This window comes from Diuraphis noxia, unplaced genomic scaffold, assembly GCF_037042655.1.
Source record: "Diuraphis noxia isolate RWA-SAM2 unplaced genomic scaffold, SU_Dnox_SAM2 contig0003, whole genome shotgun sequence".
NCBI classification, from domain to species: Eukaryota; Metazoa; Arthropoda; class Insecta; order Hemiptera; family Aphididae; genus Diuraphis; species Diuraphis noxia.
The window spans coordinates 42,565,068-42,588,316 of record NW_028301713.1 but is presented as its reverse complement, the minus strand read 5'-3'; the positions used below and the strand labels follow the sequence as shown (position 1 = coordinate 42,588,316).

The window sequence follows — 23,249 nt, the reverse complement described above, 5'->3', positions numbered from 1 at the left end:
GATGGCATTAATTTCATTAATATATTATAGTGATTAAAGTAATTTATTTTACGATAAGGCGTTAGTATCTACTACAGTAGGTATTTAAATCAATTTTTGGTAAAAAAAATTACGTTTCAAAATGTCATTGTGCTTATAAAATAAAATAATGTATTTCATATACCCACAAAGCCACATCTATGATATTTTTTGAATTATAACAAAATTATTACGTTCAAATATGAATTTAGAATATATGAAATAAAAATTTATGTTTATATAATTTTTAGGTTATTTTAGGCAGGGGCGGACTGGGAGGTGAACGGCCCAGTATTCTACTGTCAGCCGTCGGGGCCGGCACTACCCGTTTATACCATCCTCTATGAATAAGATATTTATAACACCTACATACTTTTTCGGGTATTTATTTATCAAATGTATTAGGCGGTACTGCCGTACTGGATTGTGCATAAACACCAAAAAGATAACTTGTTTGCACACTACGAAATCAATTTTTGATTCGAAAGCTTCACTAATTTCTAAATCCATGTTTAGTACCTACCTAATTATAGGCTAGAGTCATAACTAGAGACGAATTTTATGCATTTGCATGGTGATACTAAGCACATGCACTTATAAAATGGTTTGAAATGTCGGCGATTCAGACTTTATTGAATCCGTAGACCAATTTTAATTTTGCATATAAATGCATATTTTGTGGGTTGGTGCACTATAAACTTTGGGGTCATTTTTTAACAAAAAAAAAAAAATGATAGGTACATATTTAACAATAAAAAGTTCAATCCATTTATTTATAATTATAATAGACATTTTATTAGTTATTAGTTATTACTTATTAAAAATATCTTTTATTTATGGTAGCAAAGTATGGAATGGGAAGGGGCCCTGTGCTAGTGCACCGCCTGCACATGCGTAAATCAGAGCCTGGATACAATGTACATTATATTATTATAAACTACCGCTAGTTCGACCACAGAATAGATTAAATCTATTAACTTATTAGTTATTACTGTATCGTTTTAATAGCTGGAAACCGATAGCAGTAGGTAGTCTTAAACTGTTTGGTATTTAAAATTTAAAAATATATTTATTATTAATATACTAATATTATCAATTGATGTTCATGAGCCCCTAGCGGCCCCGCGGCCCGGCGGCCCATATATTGAGCCGGCCCGGTGTGCTACGGCACACTAGCACACCTGGCCAGTCCGCCCCTGATTTTAGGGACTGCATGTATGAGCATTAGAATCCTTGTTTGGAATTTTCGATTGTTAGTTATAAAAAAGCGGGAAAGTAGATATCGCTCTGCTGTACAGTAGATTACAAGTGGGTTACTGTAATGCGGCGCCAGGGGTGGGCCAGGGTGGGCCGGGGCCCACCATAAAAAGTCTAGGGCCCCCCTGTGGCCCACCCCAAAAATTAAATTTAATCATACTAGAATACTAAAAAATATCTCATGAATAAATCAAAATATGAAATTATAAAGTCATAATAGATGGCGTGAACAACATTTTGAATTGGTTAAAAACTATGCACTATGCTTTCAAGCCTCATAAATAATGTGTATTTTCCAGCGGCTGAATACGAAAATAATAAGTTATACTTACTAGTTATTATTAAATATTAATCAAGGTTATTAATAATTTTGTTGAAAATTCCATGAACAACGGGATTAGATTATTAACAAACTACCTATGATAAAGAAAATACAAGGGAAATCATTCTATTTTTATATACTTTTACATGAATATGTATAACATATATTTTGTTAGGAAATAAATACTATTAATACATGTTTACAAATCATTGTTTTAGTAAGTTAACACGATGAAGTGTAAAAAAAATTGAAAAATTGGAAGTTGACCCTCCCCCTCATCCCTCTGCGCAATTGCCTGTCATCACTATTGTTTATATTATATATATATATATCAAGTCAACAATTTGGCCCTCCCTAAAATATTTGGGCCCCAGCCTGGCCCACCTGGTATTAAAATTCTGGCGCCGCCACTGCTGTAATGGATGGAATTAAATTTGAATTCAATGATATTACATATCATTGTATACGAAAAATGATTCTGAGCGAAGACGGTTTATCTGTCTAGGATATATTATAGATTATTAAAAATTTTCAAACCTTAGATTTAAAATAAAAATTTTTTATAACTTTCTAGCTTAAAATAATTTGCGAATTTTCGTGATTTTTACGTATGTCAATTAAAATTAAAATTTGAATAATTGTAAAAAAAATTGTGACTATGTATTTCTTTTATTTTTCAACTGCTTTTGTAAAAATATGTTAGGAGTTTTGTATTAAATTTTCAAATCTTAGATATAAAAGGAATTTTTTTTATGAATTTCTAGCATAAAATAATTTGAACATTGCCGTAATTTTTACGTATTTAGTCAAAATTTGAACTTTAAATGCTTATGAAAAAAATTCGTGCCTATGTATTTTTAATATTTTTTAACTGCTATTGTTAAAATGTGTTAGAAGCCTTGTATTAAATTTTCAAGCTTTTCTACCGAACAAATACATTTTTATCGATATTTATAGAATAAAAAAACTAAAAAGTTGAAAAATTAAAATGTCAGTAAACAGCTCAAAACAAATCAAAATATTTTGAAAATTTTATAAAATATATAAAATGCCTATATAAACATTCAGTGAAAATTTCAAATATCTGCGGTCATTTGTTTTAGAGTTACAGCAATAAGTTAAAATTCAGCATACAGTATTTTAAATACTCTTTATTGTATTGAATACTTATTGTTATTTGTATTGAATATTTTGATATTTTTTTTGATTACTTTATTTTCATTTCAAATATTTGTTTGGAAAAATATTATTACCAAGTGCCAACTACAATAATTGAATAATAGTTTTATTTAATATAATATATTCTGTGTTAGCCGAAGCCCGAAGGTCTTAAAATATATATTCAATAACAATTTTCCTTCTGTATTATTAGATTAAATAGGTAATTGTTGATCTGTGATATCAGATACAATGGCTGCCCTTAATGGTTATTCGGGATTACGGGAAAAATATAGTTGTTTCACTATATAGCTGCAAAGTGCAAACATGCAATGTTTTATTTATTGACATGTGTAATGTCTATGTGTAGTAGGCACTAGACTGCAGTAGTTGGTAGTTGAGTAGTTCGTAAATGTTTACAATGTGTCTGTCTATTGAAAGTGTGATATAGTTTTTACTGTTCAATAATTACATAAATTAAAATTAATTAATTACTTTAAGTTTAAATATAAGTAATTCTAACCGTAATATTTTGATTACATTATGTTTCTAAAATGTAATAAACATTTATTTAATAAATGAAATAAAAATTATTATAAACCTACTATGTGTCTATAATACCTACGTTAATTAGAAACCTACTTTATAAAGACCAAAAGTATTTGAAAATATTTGAGTAGTATTTGAAATACTATACAATATAAGTATTTAAGTAGTATCTTAAATGTCTGTAATAGTACCCACATCACTTTTAATACATAACTAATTGTGATTAAATAATGTTGCTAAGTAGAAGAATTTAAATCATAAGTTATTATTAAATACTCCCGTACTTAAATAAATAGACAATTAAACTCGGTATTGATGAATACTCTTCATTAAATACTTAGAAAACTTTAGTTTATGACTAATAGCATGCCTTAGTATATCGGCAGATACCTCAATAAGTCATAAATGTAGATTTAGTTACCTATCTGCCATCTCGCGAAAGTTGTTTATCTATTTAACAATTCTAACAAAGTTATTGATTCATCGATTTTCATGAAGTTAATAGTTAATGTAACGTATAAAAATTGTTTTCGTTAATAGATAGCAATAGATAGCACCGAGTGACTAGACTTATCTATTGGGTTTAGTTTTTCAAAAACTATTTATTAATTTTTAGAATTTATATATTCTTTTTACATTTTTCATATTTTTCATATACCTAACAAAACATAAGCAATAATTATAGATGTTCTGCACACCGGTTTCATGTATATAGTATATGTTATAGTATATTATTGGTTATTTACTACGTTTATAACATTTTTTTATTTTTATTTTTTTACTTATATTATAAATACAACGTGTAAATTGTTTAAGTGTAACGTGTATAATCATAGTATATTTTAACATACAAAGTACGGGGCACTAGTGCCCCTCAGTGATATTCTAATGCTCTAACCTGACCCAGAGCTATACCAGAATCAAGAATTTATACAAAAAATTTTTTCCATAGATTCAAACATAATTTTAAATTTTAACACGTATTTTTTTAAATACAGATACTGATAGAAATGTATATACTCTGTTCTACTTATTTTATCAAAGTTTTATTATTGAAAAATCGGTTATTTTGATATAATAATAATATCTCAAATTCTCAATAAATAAACCTATATACAACTTGTAGATGTATTTTTCAGTAGAGTACAGTTAATAAACCTATATCAAAATTGTTGAGATAGGAGAGTTGATTTTCTTTCTATGTTCCTCTGGTAGACAATTTTATTGAAGTGCCACCCAGTGAAAATTACTTAAAATATGCCCTGTGTATAATATATTTTATTCTAATCGATATTTTTTTTTTTCATATAATTTATAGATTTTTACTTTTACACTTCAAGTACAGTATAATTTTCTTATTTTTATTATCTATTTAATACTGAAAAAAGTGTATTTTATTAAATTTGCTTTGGAAAAATTTGAAATAACCAATTTATAAATCTAATGTTGATGGTATAAAAGCCCTTTTTATAAGTTAACTAGTTTATTTTTAAAATATCAATATTATTTTGGATTAAATTATTTCAAAACGTAATAACTTTTTTCATTACAATATTTTTCTGAATTTTCAGATATAAGTAAATCTTAAATTATTTTCTGAATACTTATGTTTATCTTGTTTAAATTTTTTATTTTGCAGGTTTCTGTCATTCTTTTCAAAATGTATTTTATTTTTTTTTTATCACTTTTTATAAACACATGTTCCAAATAGATTATGTTCTTGCTTCTTTAAAATAATCAAATAATATTAAAAATGTAGGCTTTTGTGATTTTTTCAAAACACCGAGTAGGTATAACTCAAAAACGAAAATTTTCTAGTAGATGATTTGGCATTTTGGCCAATAAAGGCCTTTTATTCAAAATGCCAAGCTACGTAATCTTAATAAAATCCATAGTTTCGATTTTAAGAATAAATGTACAGACACATGTTCACACAAATACGCAATTACAGGATAAATACAGAAGGCAAGTACAAGAATGTATAAAAAGAGGCCAAGTCAAATTATTGATTAGGGTGTTTCTGCCCAATGCCATATTGGCTATTATTAGTAAATATGTTTTTAATGCGCGTAGTAGGTATACTAGTATAGTTATATACGCATTTAATTTAAGTGAAATAATTAACAAGGATTGGAAACCTGGAAATATTATATTATCTATGTGTCATGAGTTGCATCTCGCATTTTCATGAACCAATAGATTTATAATAATAGAATAATATTATATTATATTATATCAATATCTATAATATTCTATCTATCCATCTTCTTTATATATCTTGGTCTGGAACATACCAAAACTGTTCAATTGTAGCAGTGTAGCCTAGCTAAGAGTATTCCTTATCGTGAGTAATGATTGATTGGTAAATCAAGATAAAGATAATGATAATTTGGTAATAACCACATAATATTCTAACAATAGAAAATATAATGATTATTGATTGCGATTTGCGTCGATAGTACCTACTAAAAACTAAAAATCATATTTTGACATTTTGTTAGAGATGATTTTGTTAAGACATCCTTGTGTACTCCATAGGTGCTGACTTTTAGCACTTGGGATGGTAAAAAACTTAAACTACTATAGATACATGGATATTATTTCAATTCTCTTTATAAGCTCCAGTGAAGACTAAAAAAAATTGTATAGCATAATAACTAATTTTAATGAAAAATTAGTTTTTAATGTTATTATTGCCAAGCACTAGTTTATAAATATATTTCCTGTCGGCTATCTTGCATAAGTCCAAAGATTTTCTGACAATTTAGACTGCCAAATCATTCAATCGATTCTTGTCATACTAGTATAGTACTTCTTATACATAATTTTTTAATCTTGAATCATGAAAACGATCAGAAGTGCATGTTGTGGCTGGTACTACTAATAGTTAATATCAAATATCAATTACATGCATTTCCTAAGCTCAGTTAGATGAATGACTAAATACGATTTATTTTTAAAATATATTTGCAATTTGCAATTGATGAAACAATTAAGTCTTGAGCAGTTAAGCCGTTAAATTATACATATAAATATAATGAATCATATCTCTATGACTCTATAAAGCGGAAATTTATCAATATTTAAATCATTCTTGTAAAATTTAAATATAATTAACAGAAAGTAATTGATAAATAATTTCTTTAAAAATTTGATTATACTTACTTTCAAGTAGGTAATAATTCAAAGAACTGAGTAGTACTTTCTTCATATTTAAGAGGTATTTTCGTTTTTTAGATTCTTTTGTGATATAATTTTTATTATGACTATATGTATTTTTAGATTCCAATAATATGATTATATTATCAATATTAATTATAATAAGGTATTCAAAATTTGAACAGAAAATTTAAAATATAAAGATTTACTTTGCAACACTGTATTAATTGTAGTCTAGCCTCTATGAGTTTAAAAATACTCATCACTAGTTTAAGCATAATAAAAGTATCTACAGACTTTAATTAAAAAAAAAAAGTTATTTGCCTTAGAACCTGCATAATTATTCATAATATTTATTTATTAAAAATCTGACAAAAATGTCAATAGCTCATTGGAGCGGTCCATAACAGAAAGAACTTTTAACCATCTTTAGTCCATTTTGTAGGGCATACTGGCCATAGGGGAGTAACATTTTCTTCTTTTTGATTTGTCTTAAACCAATAAAACCTCTTAAGTCTTAGGTGATTATTTCAATGTAATTAATTATCGTATTCGTATACAAATTAATACATCACTAGCTTTTTCTACATTTTGCATACTATCTTGGGTAACAAGATTTAAATAATATATAAATGATATAAGCTTGACAATGAACAAACAATGCTCTTGGTTCATTTTCCATATAAAACTAAAATGATGCTACTTTAGTCTAAACAATATTGTAATACTGCATAATATAATGCATACCTATTTCCCATATTTTATTTTACGGATTTAAATACTACATCATCTGGCGCCAATGATCACTGTGGATTGGTACCGGCCGTCTAGTGTGTTGGATGCACTGTGCTTTGTGTCGGGTGACGGCCGGGTGGCGGTACCGGCGGCCCGGGCCGACGGCTGACGACGGCGACATCGCGAAGGGATTTCTATTCTCTTATTATTATTTTTCTTTTTGTGTTGATTTCTTTACGGGAAAGCCACCAATCCAACCTCTGCAGCTCGTAACTCCGTTGCTATCTTTTCACCTATAGATTGTTTTTTCGTTTTTTTGCGCCTGTCGCACGAACAAGCAATACGGACCGTGTCCGTTTACCGTTTGTCAAGTCCGACTGTCATTCTCGATCGTTTTTAATCGTCCTGCGATTACAACAAAACGTCGCACTCCAAAGTAATTACACTCCACATTTTTCACTGATTCTCGTATCGTAGCTCAGTTTGTTGTAGTCCGCATCGCCATCATCGTCTCAAAAACTTTTCCCGTTTTTTGATTTGTTTGGCGTACGTTTACGATCGCACACCGCCGTCAGATCCGTTAAAAAAAAACCGTAAGTATGTAGTTTCCGTCGTTGTTGTTATTATTATTGTTATTGTCACATTTTTTGGCATCGTCGTCCGATGGGCACATGTGCGCCGCGGACCTTTCGTACGCGGCCGCCGTTCATCGACAACCGCATGTTAGCAGTCGCTTACAGTTCCTACTTGCCGACAAGTGAAACCGCTTTTTCATTTTTTTTTTGTGGTTTAATGAGCGTTGCCTTCTCCTTGCATTGTCCTGGGTTTAAAGAACATCCTTTTAATTTCGCCGGGCCCAAACATGACCGATCGGATGATGCAGTGTTAAAGACTAAATTGTTTTCCATTGTTTTGTACATGAATAATTATCATTCTTGATTTGGCGTTGTCTAGACCTTATCAGACATATTTGTTCATTTAACTGTCCATTTCGCTATTAGTTAAAAGCATGCTCAAAATATGGCACAGACTTAACATTTTATTTTCTCAAATCTGCTTTCTTTATCTTATTTATAACTTGATTATTTAACGTTTGATTTTTACGAAATTATTGTTATTTATAGATATTTTTGGTATATTTATAATTTCTGCGTTTAGTTTTAAATGTTGATAATCCATTTGAATGACTGCACATTATTGATTGAAAATGCATACCATAATTACAATGTTATATTATTTAATAATCATGCCTAATCCTATAAATTAATATCAAAATAATTTATAATAAAATCGGTACTTAATAGGTATTTAGTAAAATTATATCTAGTATTATTGTATTATTTAATTTTTCCTAGTTAATATTAATATTGTTGTGATATTTTATATAAAATATTTATTTTGAATTAGCCTTTAGAAGGCCAAGTGTAAAATGGATATTTCAGTGACCACAAACTATTTGATATACCGTGGCTGTGGCCAACAATAAATATCCATAGATGATACTTTGATAAAAAGTATAAAACTGTTTTGTTTAATAGTGCATGTTATTCAAATTATCTTTGATTTTTTTATTGGAATTAATGTAACTTGTACCTAGCATCTGTTCCAAATATAAGTTTACAAAGCAGTGTATAAACTAATAAACTATAACATAATAAGCATCTCTGTTACCTATGATCTGGAATTTTTTATGCTTCGGTTCTCACATTTTTAAAAGTGGTATAGGTAATGTCAGTTTACTATTTGTTGTTTTCTTTCGTACCCATGTGAAACTTATTATATTCACGTTCATCAAAACTAATTTTTTATTTGAATTTTAGGTATTTGAGTGAATTAACCACTTATAGTTGAGAAAATCTGCGTTCATATGTGGTCGTTTTTATGTCACTTAAATTATAATTCATTGTTAATTTTTAATTAAACAATCAAAGTGTTAATTGTTGAATTATCTCAGTAGGTAGTGTTTTATGGGAAAAAAACTAGTTTTGGTTTCTGCACAATAGTATTCTCTAGATAGAGACAGTTAAGTATAAAAAATAATCTGCTATCATTATGTCATACATTTCATAAAGTATATTGTTAAAAAGTGGTTGTAAACTAACCAAAATTAATCACATTACAATTAATTGAATTCCAATTCCTTATCATCAGTTATATGTACAGGTAACATCATTCTCTCAGAGCTGAGTTAAAATATACTAGATAACTAGGTAGTTTAAAAATGCAGTAGGTGATATCAATTTTTAGTCTTTAAAGAATTGGTATAATTTGGATTCTAAATATCATATTTAATAATTGTAATTAAATATTATTCAATAGTTATTTAATAGGGCCCGGAAGTTAATGCATTTGCATGTTTTTTTTGAACTATAAGATTTATTGCTAAGTGAGCTAGAAATGCATTCCAAGACACTACGAAAAACATATCAAAAGTTTATAGTGCATATTTTTGCATATTTAGTGATTTTTGAAGTTTGGAGCATATTTCTTAAGTTTACAATTTTTTAGAGCATATTTTATAATTTATAAAGATACAGTATAAAAATTCGTAAATAAATAAACACATTTATATTGAGAGAACTTATTAGATATCCTTATCTCGTATTTTTCAAATTTCCCTTTGATATTAAAAACAATATTTTTCCCCAATTCGTTTTATAATATATTTATATATATATTTATAAATTTTAACTACAGCTAGCTTTATCGGCTTTATCTTATTACATTGATTGACGAGCGCGCCCATGCCGAATTTAATATGTTTAACTTGCTCAATATAATATTCTATTATAAAATAACCGCAAGACCGCGGCAGGCCTGATAACAGCTTTTCCCTCATATTTATAAGTTAAAAAAAAAAAATACGAGCATATTTAAGCGCATACGTGCATACATATTTCGTTAGTTTTTAGTGCATAAACTTCTGGGCCCTAGTTATCAATAACAGTCAATAGGTTAACTTATGTTAACCTTTTTTAGTAATTGCTGATGGTATTAATATTTATTTTATATTTTCAACTACCTTAATTTACTTGGATAGTTTTATTTAATTACTTAATACTTTTGTACTCAGTAGGCCCACTGAGGCTATAAACAGTTTTACTTCAGGAAAAATGATGAAAAACCGAAATTCCCGCTGATTTTGGAAAGATGATAACCTATTATTTTTTATTACCCATTCTCATTCTAGTTAAATATTGTCATTAATCAGCTGAAATTAACTTACAATAATTGCCTATTAACCTCCATAAGATCTAAACAAAATCTACAAATTTATTAAAAAAGTACATTTCTAAGACCTAACATATTATATACCTATAACCTATTATTTTGTGATTTGTATTTAGTTCAACTACTAACAGACTCATATTTTTAGCTATTAATAGGCATTACTCATTTAATTTGTTATTATTGCTTAAAGTACTACATAAATGTTAACTGTCACAATTGAATATTTTTTTAGTAGGTATTTACAATATAATTATATATATACACCACTAAATATTAAAATATATAAATAAAAAAGTACGTTAGGTAGGTATTATAATTAAATCATATAAATAATATTAATACCTAGTTAAAAATAATTTATTTATGGAGATAAATTCCAAATAGGGTACATTAAATAGAATTTAACAGTGTGTATACATCAGGGTTTCCCAACTGGTATGCCACGAGATATCACAATTATTAATACGATTACTTTTAATTTTGATAATAAGTTAAAATAATTTTAACAATTCTCTTACTTTAATATCTCAAATTTCTTACTAGGACTAGATTTTTATATCTAACATAAACATAACATGATCATAATGCAATGTCTCTGTTTTTCAACATTATTAAATTTCATATTTTTCATATATTAAAATATGATTTTACATGAGTTTTCCTTACCAAAATGAACACTATTTGAAATTATTTGCTAGAAATATTCTGATCTGCAACTTTATGTGATATGATAAAAGCCTAATGGCCTAATATTTAAAAAAAAATGTATTTAATAAACATAATATGTATATAAGTCAGTATCAAGTATGCTACCGCATAATATCTGTTTGGACTAGTGTGCTGTGAGGTAAAAGAATGGGAAGCGCTGATAAGTATATGTATTATAATATGTAACAATTAATAGTTAAAGAAAAAAGAGACGCCAAAAAATAATATATAAACTTAAAAATCTTAAAATATAATATGATAGGAATACCTAACGGCTAACATAATTAATTATGAAAACAAAAGAATAATAAACAGGTAGAAAGGGAATAATATGATAAAAACTAAAATAAAAGTTAATTATTATAACCAAATCTAAACATGTAAGCAAACGTAATGTAAAAAATAAAATAACTAATGGCCTTTGTTGCCGAAGTTGTAAACGATCAATAAAAAAAAAAAAAGTTAATTAAATCAAATATTTTACAAATTTAACAAGATACTTATGTAGTGTTAAATAAATCTAAGTTTTTAATTGAATATTAATAAGCATATTTGCAGAAGTTATTTACTTGTAGTATTTAATTTAATGAAATATTGGATAGATTAGATACTGAATTATTTTTGGAATAAAATTTAAATGCCCAAAAATTTCTAGGACAATCGATAATTTGTACAAAAATGTACATTTTAAGGTATTTAATCTTTTTGTTTAAACTTAAATGGCATTATTTTAAAGGAGCCACAAGTAACAATATGTTATTCTTTTATAGTAGACTTTAAATAATCAGTATGCTAGATAGAAAAATATTTTTTACAGTATTTAGATTATTATTTTTGATGATATTTTTTGTTACTAGGCTTTAAGAAGCTTTTACGAAATGAGACCGAACAAATTATTAGTTCTTTTATTTCACCATTCAAATGATAAGCACATGCAGTATATTTTACACTATATATACATTATAAACTAATTTTAAGTATAGTAGAAACTCAATTTGAGATAGGTATTATGACGGTCAACTGAAAATTCATCATAATTGTATGTATTTTACAATGTGTGTACATATTTTCATACAAAATTAATTACAAAATAATCTGTCATCTTCTTTTGTTACTTCGAACCTCAAGATTTTTGAGCAGCAATGTACCCAATAATGTAACTAGGACTTCAGGCCCACAGCATAAAACCTTCTGTGACTCCTTTAATTTTTAAAAATTTTCATAAGTTAACTACTATTTTATTTTGAAATTTGTTTTGTAGTATAAGGGAAAAACCACATTTTTGGTTAGGCTATTACCCTCATTAATTGTGAAAAATCTTTTTTTTTTTTAACAATGGCGGGTAACAGAGGTACGGTTAATAAAGTTTCTACTGTATTTTTTTCCTATTTAAAAATTATTATGCATTTGCAAATCAATTTACAAATTATTCTACAAACCCTGGTTGTTTTGTTACTAGCAGCATATTCTATAATAATAATAATATACTTAATAGGTATTTGATGCATATTTATAAACTAGATATAGATATACCACAGACATAATTTCCAACGTGGATAGCAAATAGCAATACTTGTTTTTTTTTTTTATATAATACACTTTATTTAATATTGAAAAATATAATACATGCAAGGAACAATTAATAGAAAAGATACTATAGTTAGTTAATCTATGCTAGTAAACTATATAATATGGGTGTCAAATTTTTTTTGATCAAGTTCTACTTAGAACACATTTTTCCTTTGACTCACAAAAAAAAAAATGTTATAACTACTATTAATAATGAGCATTACATGTATAATATTTAATATTTAAATGTAAATTTATATAAAAATGAGTGTAAATTTCAAAATGAACATTATACTTTTGATATGTCTGCATCTCGTTGGCCAGTTAGTTATAGTACAAGGAATAGTCTCTGACACTACTTTAATAATCATAAAAAAGTGTAGCTCAATAATCAAATTATTTTATACTTTTAAATGTGAAAAATGTCATTTTACATTAACCAGTTAATTCAAAATAAGTACATAATTGTGTCTACTAATATATAAAAGTAAATTCTAACCAAAGGGAATGGACTTTGAAATCGAAATTGGCTACAACTGGTTTTTAGTTTATATGCAAAAAGAAAATAATGGTATGATTTGTTGTGAGATTATTATAAACAAGTATCTACCAGCATTTTGCCTTTCATCAATCTGAAATAAAAAATGTTATAAAATTAATAATTGACTGAAATATCTTAATTTATACTGGTTTTTAATTGACTAAAAAATAAGTATGTTTAATGTTTTAATGTTTTTTTATGTTTAGGTTTGTTTGTCAAGTTTTGATGCTCAATTACCTTTGAGTACCTAAATATCAATTGATAAAAATGGTTGCTGATAGTTGCCCAAACCCACAGAGTGTGGGGCGAGAATTTGTTCGTCAATATTACACTATGTTGAATCAATCACCTCATTACATGCATAGGTAATTATTAAAATAACATCTCATTGTTACTGAATATAGATAATATATGGATAACCATTTTTGTAAAAATAGTAGTGGATATATACAGATTTCAAAAATCCGAATTATTCAGATTTGTCAAATCCGGATTATTCAGCTCGATTTTGCTGTTCAATGATTCATTTTTACATGCTAATATTATAACTTAATTTTCGGAGGTACTTTTTGGTTATCATACCCCAACAATCGGCAAACCTACGTGGCGGCGGTCAGGATATAGGTACCAATTCCGTTATCGTAACCCATTATATTTATCTCAATATTGTCACGTTGCATTGCCAAAAATCAGTTCCCTGATCGACTATAGCTCGTTTCAACTACGATATGTTATGTTCAGTGTGCAATGAAGAAGAAAGTGTGATATGCTTTTTACAAGACCCCAGAGTGCTTCATCGTAATCGTACTTGTAAAAATTGTGACAATATGTTGATACGGTACGGGTCTAAGCCTCTGTGGCGATGCAACATTTCCAAGTGCAAGGGTACTACGGGTATTCGTACAAACGCTTGGTTATATAATTATTATAGACTGCCGTTTTTAAAAATAGTATTAGTAGGTATTATTCATATTTTATTATAATTTCTTTGTATTCATATTATTTCATTTTAAAATAAATTATATTTTTGGCAATGAAACGTGGCAATAATGAGATAAATATAATGGGGTGCAATGATGAAATCGATATATCCCGACCGCCGCCGCGGTCAGCCGGTCGACCATTGGGGTAGGTACAATAACCGAAAATTACCTTTTCGGACATAGGCATACCAAATTTATAACACATTTTTAGTACCAATGAGATCATAAAACTTAAGTATTCATCTATTGTTTGTTAAATTTTCACTACATTAATATAAAATAATTTATTTTACCACACATTAAAAATAATTGTAAGTCTTAAGTCACATAAAAAGCAAATCCATAAAACTGGATAATTGGGAAAATTCGGATAAGAACTTGAATCAAATCCGGATTTGGATTTCCTGATATTTGGATCATTCAGGTATTCGTATTTCATGCCCATCCCTATGTAAAAGTGATCTTAATTATGTGCACTTAAAATACAATAACAAATTTTAGTATGGGAAAAAATATTAACAAATTAACTGACATAAGTATTTGAATTCCTTGAATAGGTTAATAAGAAATTTCAAATTCCTAATAGGTACCTACTCAAATATTTATTTTTTTTCAAATTATTCTTATACCTAACATTTAAATTTTGTGCCTACCTGTATTAGGGCTGTGCGATTATTTTTAACGAAGGATAAATAATCGAATAACCGATTAACTGATTATTCAATTAATATTTGAATATAATCAAATATAATTGAATAACCAAGCATAACATTTCAAAACAAAAAAATAAATAGGTATTTCAGTTAAATATAACAAATAATATTAATATAATAATATATATCTTCCTAATGGCCTTGCTGCCGAGGGTTATCTATTTTTAAATTAACTATGAATAAGGACTATATAGCTAAACCAGTGTTTTAAATTTAAATATTATTTTATTTTAATATAACTTCAAGATTAAGACTGACCCTTAGGTAAACGGCAGTTCATATTTGTTGTATTAGTTTATTTTATGTTTTTATGAATAAATCGTTTAAACCAGACTATTTATTTGATTATTAAAATTAGTATATTATTATTATTATTAGAACACTATAATATATTGTGTAGTATAAGTATGTATATTTATATTGATATTTGTTTAGATTCTATAGTAGCGATTCATATTTTGTTCATGGCGGTTTGGAGCCATATAGCAGGGACATGACTCCCAGTATTGGCCAAAAAGAAATTCATAAACGTGTTCAAGAATTGAATTTTCGCGACTGCCATGCTAAGATCTTGCAAGTTGATTCACAAAACACTCTAGGAAATGGTGTGGTTGTCCATGTTACTGGTGAATTATCTAACTGTGGGCAACCAATGCGTCGTTTTGCACAAACGTTTGTATTGGCAGCACAGTCACCTAAGAAGTATTATGTTCATAATGACATTTTTCGTTATCAGGTATTCAATTATACAAATTATCAATAAATATTATGTTTGTTTATAAAATATTCTGGTATGTTCTAGGATGTGATGTTGAATGAAGATGATGTGAATGATGAAGTAGATTCTGGACAATCGGATGGTGAAGAAAACGGGGAAGTTGAACAATCGCCTGTTACTCAGCAACCTCAGCATCAAGTGAATTATTACAATACCACAACTCAAGGACAGGCTTTAAATGGGGTTGCTTTGAATGTGATACCCACTCCGGTACCAGTACAGCAGTTGCTGCCTGAGCAAATTCCAGTTCAAGTTCAACAACATATTGTAAATATTAAATCATACATTCATTCGAAGAAATAAAAACTAATTAAATTTATGTATTATAAAAATTGGGAATATTTAATTTAAATTTATTACTATTCAGATAAACACAATATGTCCTTAATAGCACAAAAATGGGACTTGAAATATTATACATGAATTATTTGAATAAAAAGTCACCCATTTGTGACACTTGATTGCTAAATAACTCATACATTTATATATCGTCTAGTAGTTATTTAAAAGTATTAAAATATATTTTAATTTTTTCTAGCCAACTGTTACTGCTCCGGTTCAAAATTTGGCTCCTACTGTATTACCCCCAAGTAATAATGTGTCTAGAACTCAACCTACATACAATCAAAATCAAATATTGACAGAACAACCTAAACTTCAACATCAAGAAGAACCTACAAATCATAATGTGGATATAAAAGAAAACCAAGAACCTATTAAGAAAGATACACCAATTACTGAAGGTATATTTAATTTGAAATCTAAATTCTAAAGTCTAAATATTTAAAATTCCTGTTATTTTTTTATATAAGTAATTATATTTTGATACCATATTAAGATATTAATTTTGTATGACAGGAGGTAATATTTATATTTTATTAGTCTTACATTTTTTATAATTATTATTCATAATAATTTGACTCAAGAATTAATTAAAGTTAAATAAAATTAAAAGAAATTGTCTGAGTTCAAAAGTTAAAATACTGTATAAATTCTGCTAAATTGTTAGTTCACTGAGTTTCTATTCAAGAAATTTACATCAAAAAATAATATTGAAATTGAAAGTCAATAAATTATAAATATATACAGTCTTAAAATTCTATTATTGATCAACCATAATTTACAGTTAACTATAATAATACTTGCACAATTAAATATAAATAGAATATGTCCATATTTGATTTATTAGTTGATGATAACTTCTAACCTTATGATAATTTCAAATCTATTATAACGGTATGATCTGACAGGTATCTTACTTATTTAAAAACTGGTTCCTCATCACTAAGCCAGAATTGCTGAAGCTGTGATGAGAACGAATGAGGTAAAAAGCATTCATTGAATTGTGGCATGTAAAAGACCTTGATTAATGAATCTATATCTTAAAACCAGATGTATGTTTGTAACTTATATACTCAAAAACTACAAGATTGGTTTTGGTCAAAACCTGAGATTATATTTAGAGATATCAAAATAGTTAAGAGAATTTTTGAAACTTCTAAATTATACTAAGTCTCAAATTCAATCTGTGACTAATTTATTTCACAAAGTTAGGTACACTGACACATTTGCCTGTGAACTAAGGTACTCATAAACCGGAGATACATCGCTGTACCCTATATTTGATCAATTTTTTTCTTAGACAAGGTTGATTTTTTTCAACTTGTATTAATATATGATTTTATAAAAATGTAAAATGTTTTAATAATTTTTAGCTGTTTCGCCTGGAGATCAACCAAAACCATTATATGCACAGCTCTTCAAGTCAAGTGGACGATCAACAGAGACTCATACTGAAGCCCCTCAACCAGTTTCTGTACAGTCACAAAATTACTCAACACCTTTACCTAAAGCAACTTCACCGGTATATTTTTGTTTTGATTTTGCACTTATATTTGATTTTCCACAATTTACTACATTCAATTTCTAATTAGGTGCGAAACAATGATTATTCAAGCAATACCTTTCCTAATAACCAGTATGAGCAGAGAGGCAATGCTAATAGAAATGTGAGGAACAACTATAATGGTAGAGGTGGTGGAGTTGGTGGTAGAAATTTAAATGATAGACCCAGCAGAAATTCTTTTAACAATCGCGAAAATGGTTTGTATTAGAATTTTTTGTATTTTTTATCATACATGTATTGTTTAAAGTTTCTAATTCTCATTTTATCTACGTCATATAAACTTATAACATGGCAAACCAATTTTGTGTTATTAGCTTTACTAAATTTTACTTACAACCACATAAGAATATTATTCAAGGCATAATTTTATAGACTTCTGATGATTAAATTTTAAGTATATAATATGGAGTGTGCAAAAATTGAAATATTTTACTCACTTATAATTTACTTAGAAATCAAAATATAAATTAATGCCTATGAGTTCCCTAAATTATATAATTAAGAAAATGTAACAGTTACCCGTGCGTAATATAGCAAATTTACGCTCAGCAGAACACTTGAAACTCCTTTAGTTTAAAAATTTCAGTGAATATAGTGACCTATTATGAAACTTGATGGTAAGAATATTATCTGTGTTTGTGCGTTTGTTATTTACGATATTTCAATTTTTAAGTGAGTTATGAGCATATAATAAACAGTACATTATAAATGCTAATAACTCACTTAAAAATTGAATTATCGTAAAAAATCAACAAACACAGATAATGTTCTCACCATCAAGTTTCATAATAGGTCGTTTCACTGTAATTTTTAAACTAAAGGATCTACAAGTGTTCTGTTGAGCGTAAATTTGGTATATTATGCACTGGTAAGACGGAGACAACAAATACCACTGTTACGTATTCTTAATTATAAGTTTGATAATGGCCAATTCACATTGAAAACTAACAATATAAAATTAATTCTTCCAATTTCAAATTTGGTATGTTATGTTTATGTTACTTATACGTTTTTAAGATAGATACATGTCACATTGATTCGGCATCTTTTTAACATTTGTATTATGACTGCTAATTATATTTAGGATACAACAATGGTCCTGGTAACGACCCAAGGATTAACAGAGGTAACCAATCAGGGTCTTACAATGGTATGTTCCAGTCTGATGAACAACAATTATTTATTGGTAAAATCCCTCCAGAAGTTCAAGAAAGTGACTTACGTGTATGTACATCTACTTAATTATAATTCATTGATATTATGTTTTAATAATAATAATAATAATAATTTTAGAACTTATTTGAAAAATTTGGTAATTTATTGGATGTGCGAATAATGAAGGGAGGCAGCAAAACTGGTGATCCATCTATGAATGGCAACTTTGGTTTTGTCATTTTTGAAAGTATAGATACGGCACATAAAGTATTAAAGAGTCGAGTAAGTTTTAAAAGTTTGTTAGTTATAAAAATTAATACAATTGCCAATAAAATTGTAATATTTCCCTATAGTCATAAAATTTTAAGCACTTTCTTGAAAATACATTTTTAAAGGTATCACTGTTTACATGACTATTATTATGGATACATTCTACATTTATGTAAAATGTTTTTATTATGCTTGTAATTATTTTAACCTTTTTACTGCTATACTATTTATGCTCTGCAACCTGGTGTGTAATGTGTATACTACGCAAAACAAAATATTTGAAATTTTGAATATGTACTATACTTTTTAGCATAGGCGGAACTAGACATTTTAACTAGACTGGGCCACTCTCGAGAGTCGAGAGTCATTTTGCACTTAGAATACTCAAAGGAAATAAGAGTGGAGGGCGATAGGGAATATTAATGTTTTTTATTACAATATAAATGTATAACATGAGTATTTATTGATGTTATTTAAAACTAAATTATATCACTTATAATTTAAACTTAAATAGTTAAATTTTAAATGTAAAATACAGATAGTAAATATATTTAAATTGCTATCTTAAAATTAAGACTTATAATGCTAAACGACGTTCATATGGGACCATTCTTTTAAATTCTTTGATCACATCATTAATGTCGACATTTTTGGCCATGGTTTGTTCAATATATGGAAGCATTAAATTTTCCAATCGTCCTTGAGTCATTGTCATCCGTAACTTAGTTTTAATATGCGTTAGCTTCGAAAAAGCTCTTTCACACGAAGCACTTGTGACTGGTATGACGGAGAAACCTTTTAATACTTTTCTATGCTGAAAAAAAAATGGTCTCAATACCATTTTCTCGTAACCATTTTAACCAAAATGCACAGTCTTTATTAGTAAGAATATCATCTTTGTTTCGTGCCTTCAAAAGATGTATTTCACTTACAAATTCATCCTTTGATAAATCAAAATGATTTGTCAATAAATTAATGTCATCTTTGTTCAGTTCAAATTTCAACATTTTCCCCACTCCAGTAATGATTGAAGTGCTTTCTTGACTGAAACGTTCGTCAATTCCTTGTACTAACGAATCAATCAATGGATACATTGTAGTAACTCGGATTTCCTCTTTTTTGGTCTCAAATACAAACTGATTTTGCCAATTTTCATCTCTACGTGCAGGCAGTTTTCTAGGTCTGATTGATGGTATGTTTACGCCATGTTCTTCACAAATGTGCTGACTTAATTGTATAAATTATTAATTAGATACATAATATATATTTATAAATTATTAATTAGATACATAATATATATTTATATAATATTAATTATTAAGTCTGTTTAACTGGTTAACTTAACCTAACCATTTATGTATAATAATCTATATAGCTACAAACAGTAAGTGATATTTTTAAAGGATTTATTAGGTATTTAGGTACATGGTTACATGGGTCTTATATTCTATAATATTTGCTTGCACACCCACTAATATACACCAAGTTGTGACACTGTGAATTTCCATATATTATATCGAAGTGCATTTGGTTTGAAAACTAATAACTAGCTAATAAATACCTATATCTTACATGTAAACTTACACTTAAAAATAAGTATAAAATTGTTAATTTACTTGTCCATTTTGCTAACCAAGCATCTGTATCCTCAGTCCGTTCACCAGTAGGTATGGTCGTCAAATAAGTAAAAAGTATTAAACTATTAACTAATAACTATATAATGTCTATATTTGGATTATTCGATAAACGATTGACGATTAGGACATTTAAACACAATAATAATAAAAACGATAAGACCCGTACGGGACGCATGAACAATGAAAATAATATGGCGAGACTCGCAAAATGACATTTTCTAAAAATAAATATCAATAATTTAAAAACTTTTGATAATGATTTGATTTCGATGGCCAATTGTAATACTACTAATAATATTTTTTTCGCATTAATACCTAATTTTTTTATTACATTTAAAATAATATATTCTTAGCAAATGTATACTCTAATACGGAGCCAATTAGCCTGGGCCATGGCCCAGTTGGCCCAGGCCGTAGTTCCGCCTATGCTTTTTAGTATTTTAATATTGACATTCATTGATCAAATTGTTTAAGTTTTTGTTTAGATTTTCAAGAATTGTGTGATTATGGTAGTGGTGTATTATACATTCAAACCATGGTGCATAGCAATATCTCAGTACCTACCCTTTCTCTCAAACCTTAATATAACATTTTATACTTATCATTATTTTATGACTGTAAATATGTACATTTTTGTTTTATGTTATTGGTTACCATAATGTGTACCAACCATGCCATATCCCCAAAACAAATGTTCATCCTTTGATGCCTAGACTTCATAAAACCACTTTCACCATGTCACTGGTTAACATCAAGTGATAAGGTTATAAAAATACAGGATTGTAATTATATATCTGAAGCAATGAAAAGGTTAAAAGTAAATATTTCAAAGTTTAACCAAAATACATTTCTTTAGGTATACATTGAGAAGTACATAAAAAAAAATTTAAAGTATGAAAAACGAATACTTTTTTTTAAAATAAAGAGTGGTCTATAATTTGAAAAAATCACCCTGTTTAAGCAAGCAAAATAAACTTGTTAATTAACTTTCATAAATTCACATTAACTTTTTGATAACATTATCATGTTATGCATACCTTAATATATAACATGAGTGACTATCCTGTGGGTTGTCCATTAAATTTTTTTCTAATAGTTATTAGTTTTTATTATAATGCGCAGCTTATAATGCTTTTTTTGGTCATCCCTGATTTAATAATTATATTGTATTCTATGTGGTAATGATAAAAACCTCATATATAAATTTGAAATATCTATAGCCGCTACTACTGTTTTTGAAAAATTTGCTCTAATATTTTATAACTCTTAATTTATTTAATTACTAAATTAAAATTTATAACCTATTTTCTGAAGTTATTTGGATATATTTATCAATTAAAAAATATATATATATATATATATATAAATGTTTGATATGTATGATAAAATATTTATCTTAATTTTAATTTTTTGTCTAGCCTATTATGCTTCCTGGTGAAAATGGCATTAAGTTGAATGTTGAAGAAAAGAAAAATAAGTCAAGAAGTTCGATGGTGAATTCAGATGGTGGCAGTGGCGGAGGTGGTGGTGGTTTAGGTCGTGGTGGTATGCGTACAGGCAATAATCGTGGAGGTGGTTTCAATAGAAACCAAAATGATGGACCCAGAAACAACAATTTTAGGCGTCAAAACTAACAATAATAATAATAATAATAATTAAGTATATTAAAAAAAAATTACTTCTTTAAATACTCAAGATGACCAGAAAAATCCCTAATAAAGACGCTGTTCAGAATTTAAGAAAGACTACATTTTATACTTTTTTTTTTTAGATAGCTTCAAATTTTATATCCTCTGCACTTATAAATCTACTTCCTATTACTATGTATCCATTTTTATAGTGTTATACTATACTTCAAAGTATTGACCATGTCCATAATATATACTATCATGTCATGTATTGAATCGCAAACCTAGTCAAGCAAACATTGTTTTAAATATTTTTTTTCAGTTCACAAATAATAATAGTATTGTTTTAATTTAAAATAAGTAATTTATTCTTCAACCAAATTAAAATCATTATTATTTGTTTTGTAAAAATATATTTAAAACAGGATGATTTAAAAAAGAACTTTTTATACAAATTCAAATAGCTTTTTTTAGATCATTCTGTTAAATAAATACATAGATTAGGTTATTGTCTACCTAATATAAACTATTTTAAACTATCTCCTTAATTTATTATTATTATTATTATTATTTTAATTTTTTTGAATAATGCTAAACCTTGTAATTTAGTTGTATTTATATGATGTACATAAGTGCTGAATTCAAGCAACAATGCTTAAGTACAATACCCATTTATGTAATTTTGATAAGACTAAAAATAGGCTATCAGTTTTTAGTAAGGCTTCCTTGACAATAGGAATTACAATGATTTTATGATGTCAGTATAATATATTATGATTTATTACCACCACCTTCCATTTTTTAAAACAAATATTCCTATTCTTTTCTTATTTTTTTTTTTGTGAAAAATGTTCATTTTAACGTAAAACAAATTTAATAAAAAAACAAGTATTTTATATTTCTAAAACTCTTATTTTTTTTCCTTTTGTTAT

General features: G+C 27.4%; 1 protein-coding gene across 2 annotated transcripts; it reads left to right on the top strand.

Annotated features, from left to right (window-relative positions):
* The first annotated feature begins 7,414 nt into the window (after positions 1–7,414).
* On the top strand, positions 7,415–23,215 carry rin (ras GTPase-activating protein-binding protein 2). 2 transcript variants are annotated; one of them, XM_015520982.2, is made up of 10 exons: positions 7,415–7,791; positions 13,454–13,612; positions 15,379–15,679; positions 15,746–15,988; positions 16,260–16,464; positions 17,437–17,585; positions 17,656–17,824; positions 18,712–18,851; positions 18,921–19,064; positions 22,108–23,215. In XM_015520982.2, the coding sequence occupies exons 2-10, from the start codon at positions 13,515–13,517 to the stop codon at positions 22,321–22,323; spliced, it is 1,665 nt and encodes a 554-aa protein (XP_015376468.1). In that variant the 5' UTR covers positions 7,415–7,791; positions 13,454–13,514; the 3' UTR covers positions 22,324–23,215. The 2 variants fall into 2 exon arrangements, with proteins under 2 accessions (XP_015376468.1, XP_015376474.1); XM_015520988.2 differs by having other exon boundaries at positions 7,415–7,795.
* The last annotated feature ends 34 nt before the right edge of the window (positions 23,216–23,249 follow it).

What these genes read in the sequence shown, in the direction of transcription:
- rin (XM_015520982.2), top strand. Translation starts at nt 13,515, where the DNA reads ATGGTTGCTGATAGTTGCCCAAACCCACAGAGTGTGGGGCGAGAATTT. An exon ending in AGATACACCAATTACTGAAG is followed by an intron (nt 16,465 to 17,436) that starts GTATATTTAATT and finishes AATAATTTTTAG; the next exon opens with CTGTTTCGCCTGGAGATCAA. An exon ending in TTTTAACAATCGCGAAAATG is followed by an intron (nt 17,825 to 18,711) that starts GTTTGTATTAGA and finishes AATTATATTTAG; the next exon opens with GATACAACAATGGTCCTGGT.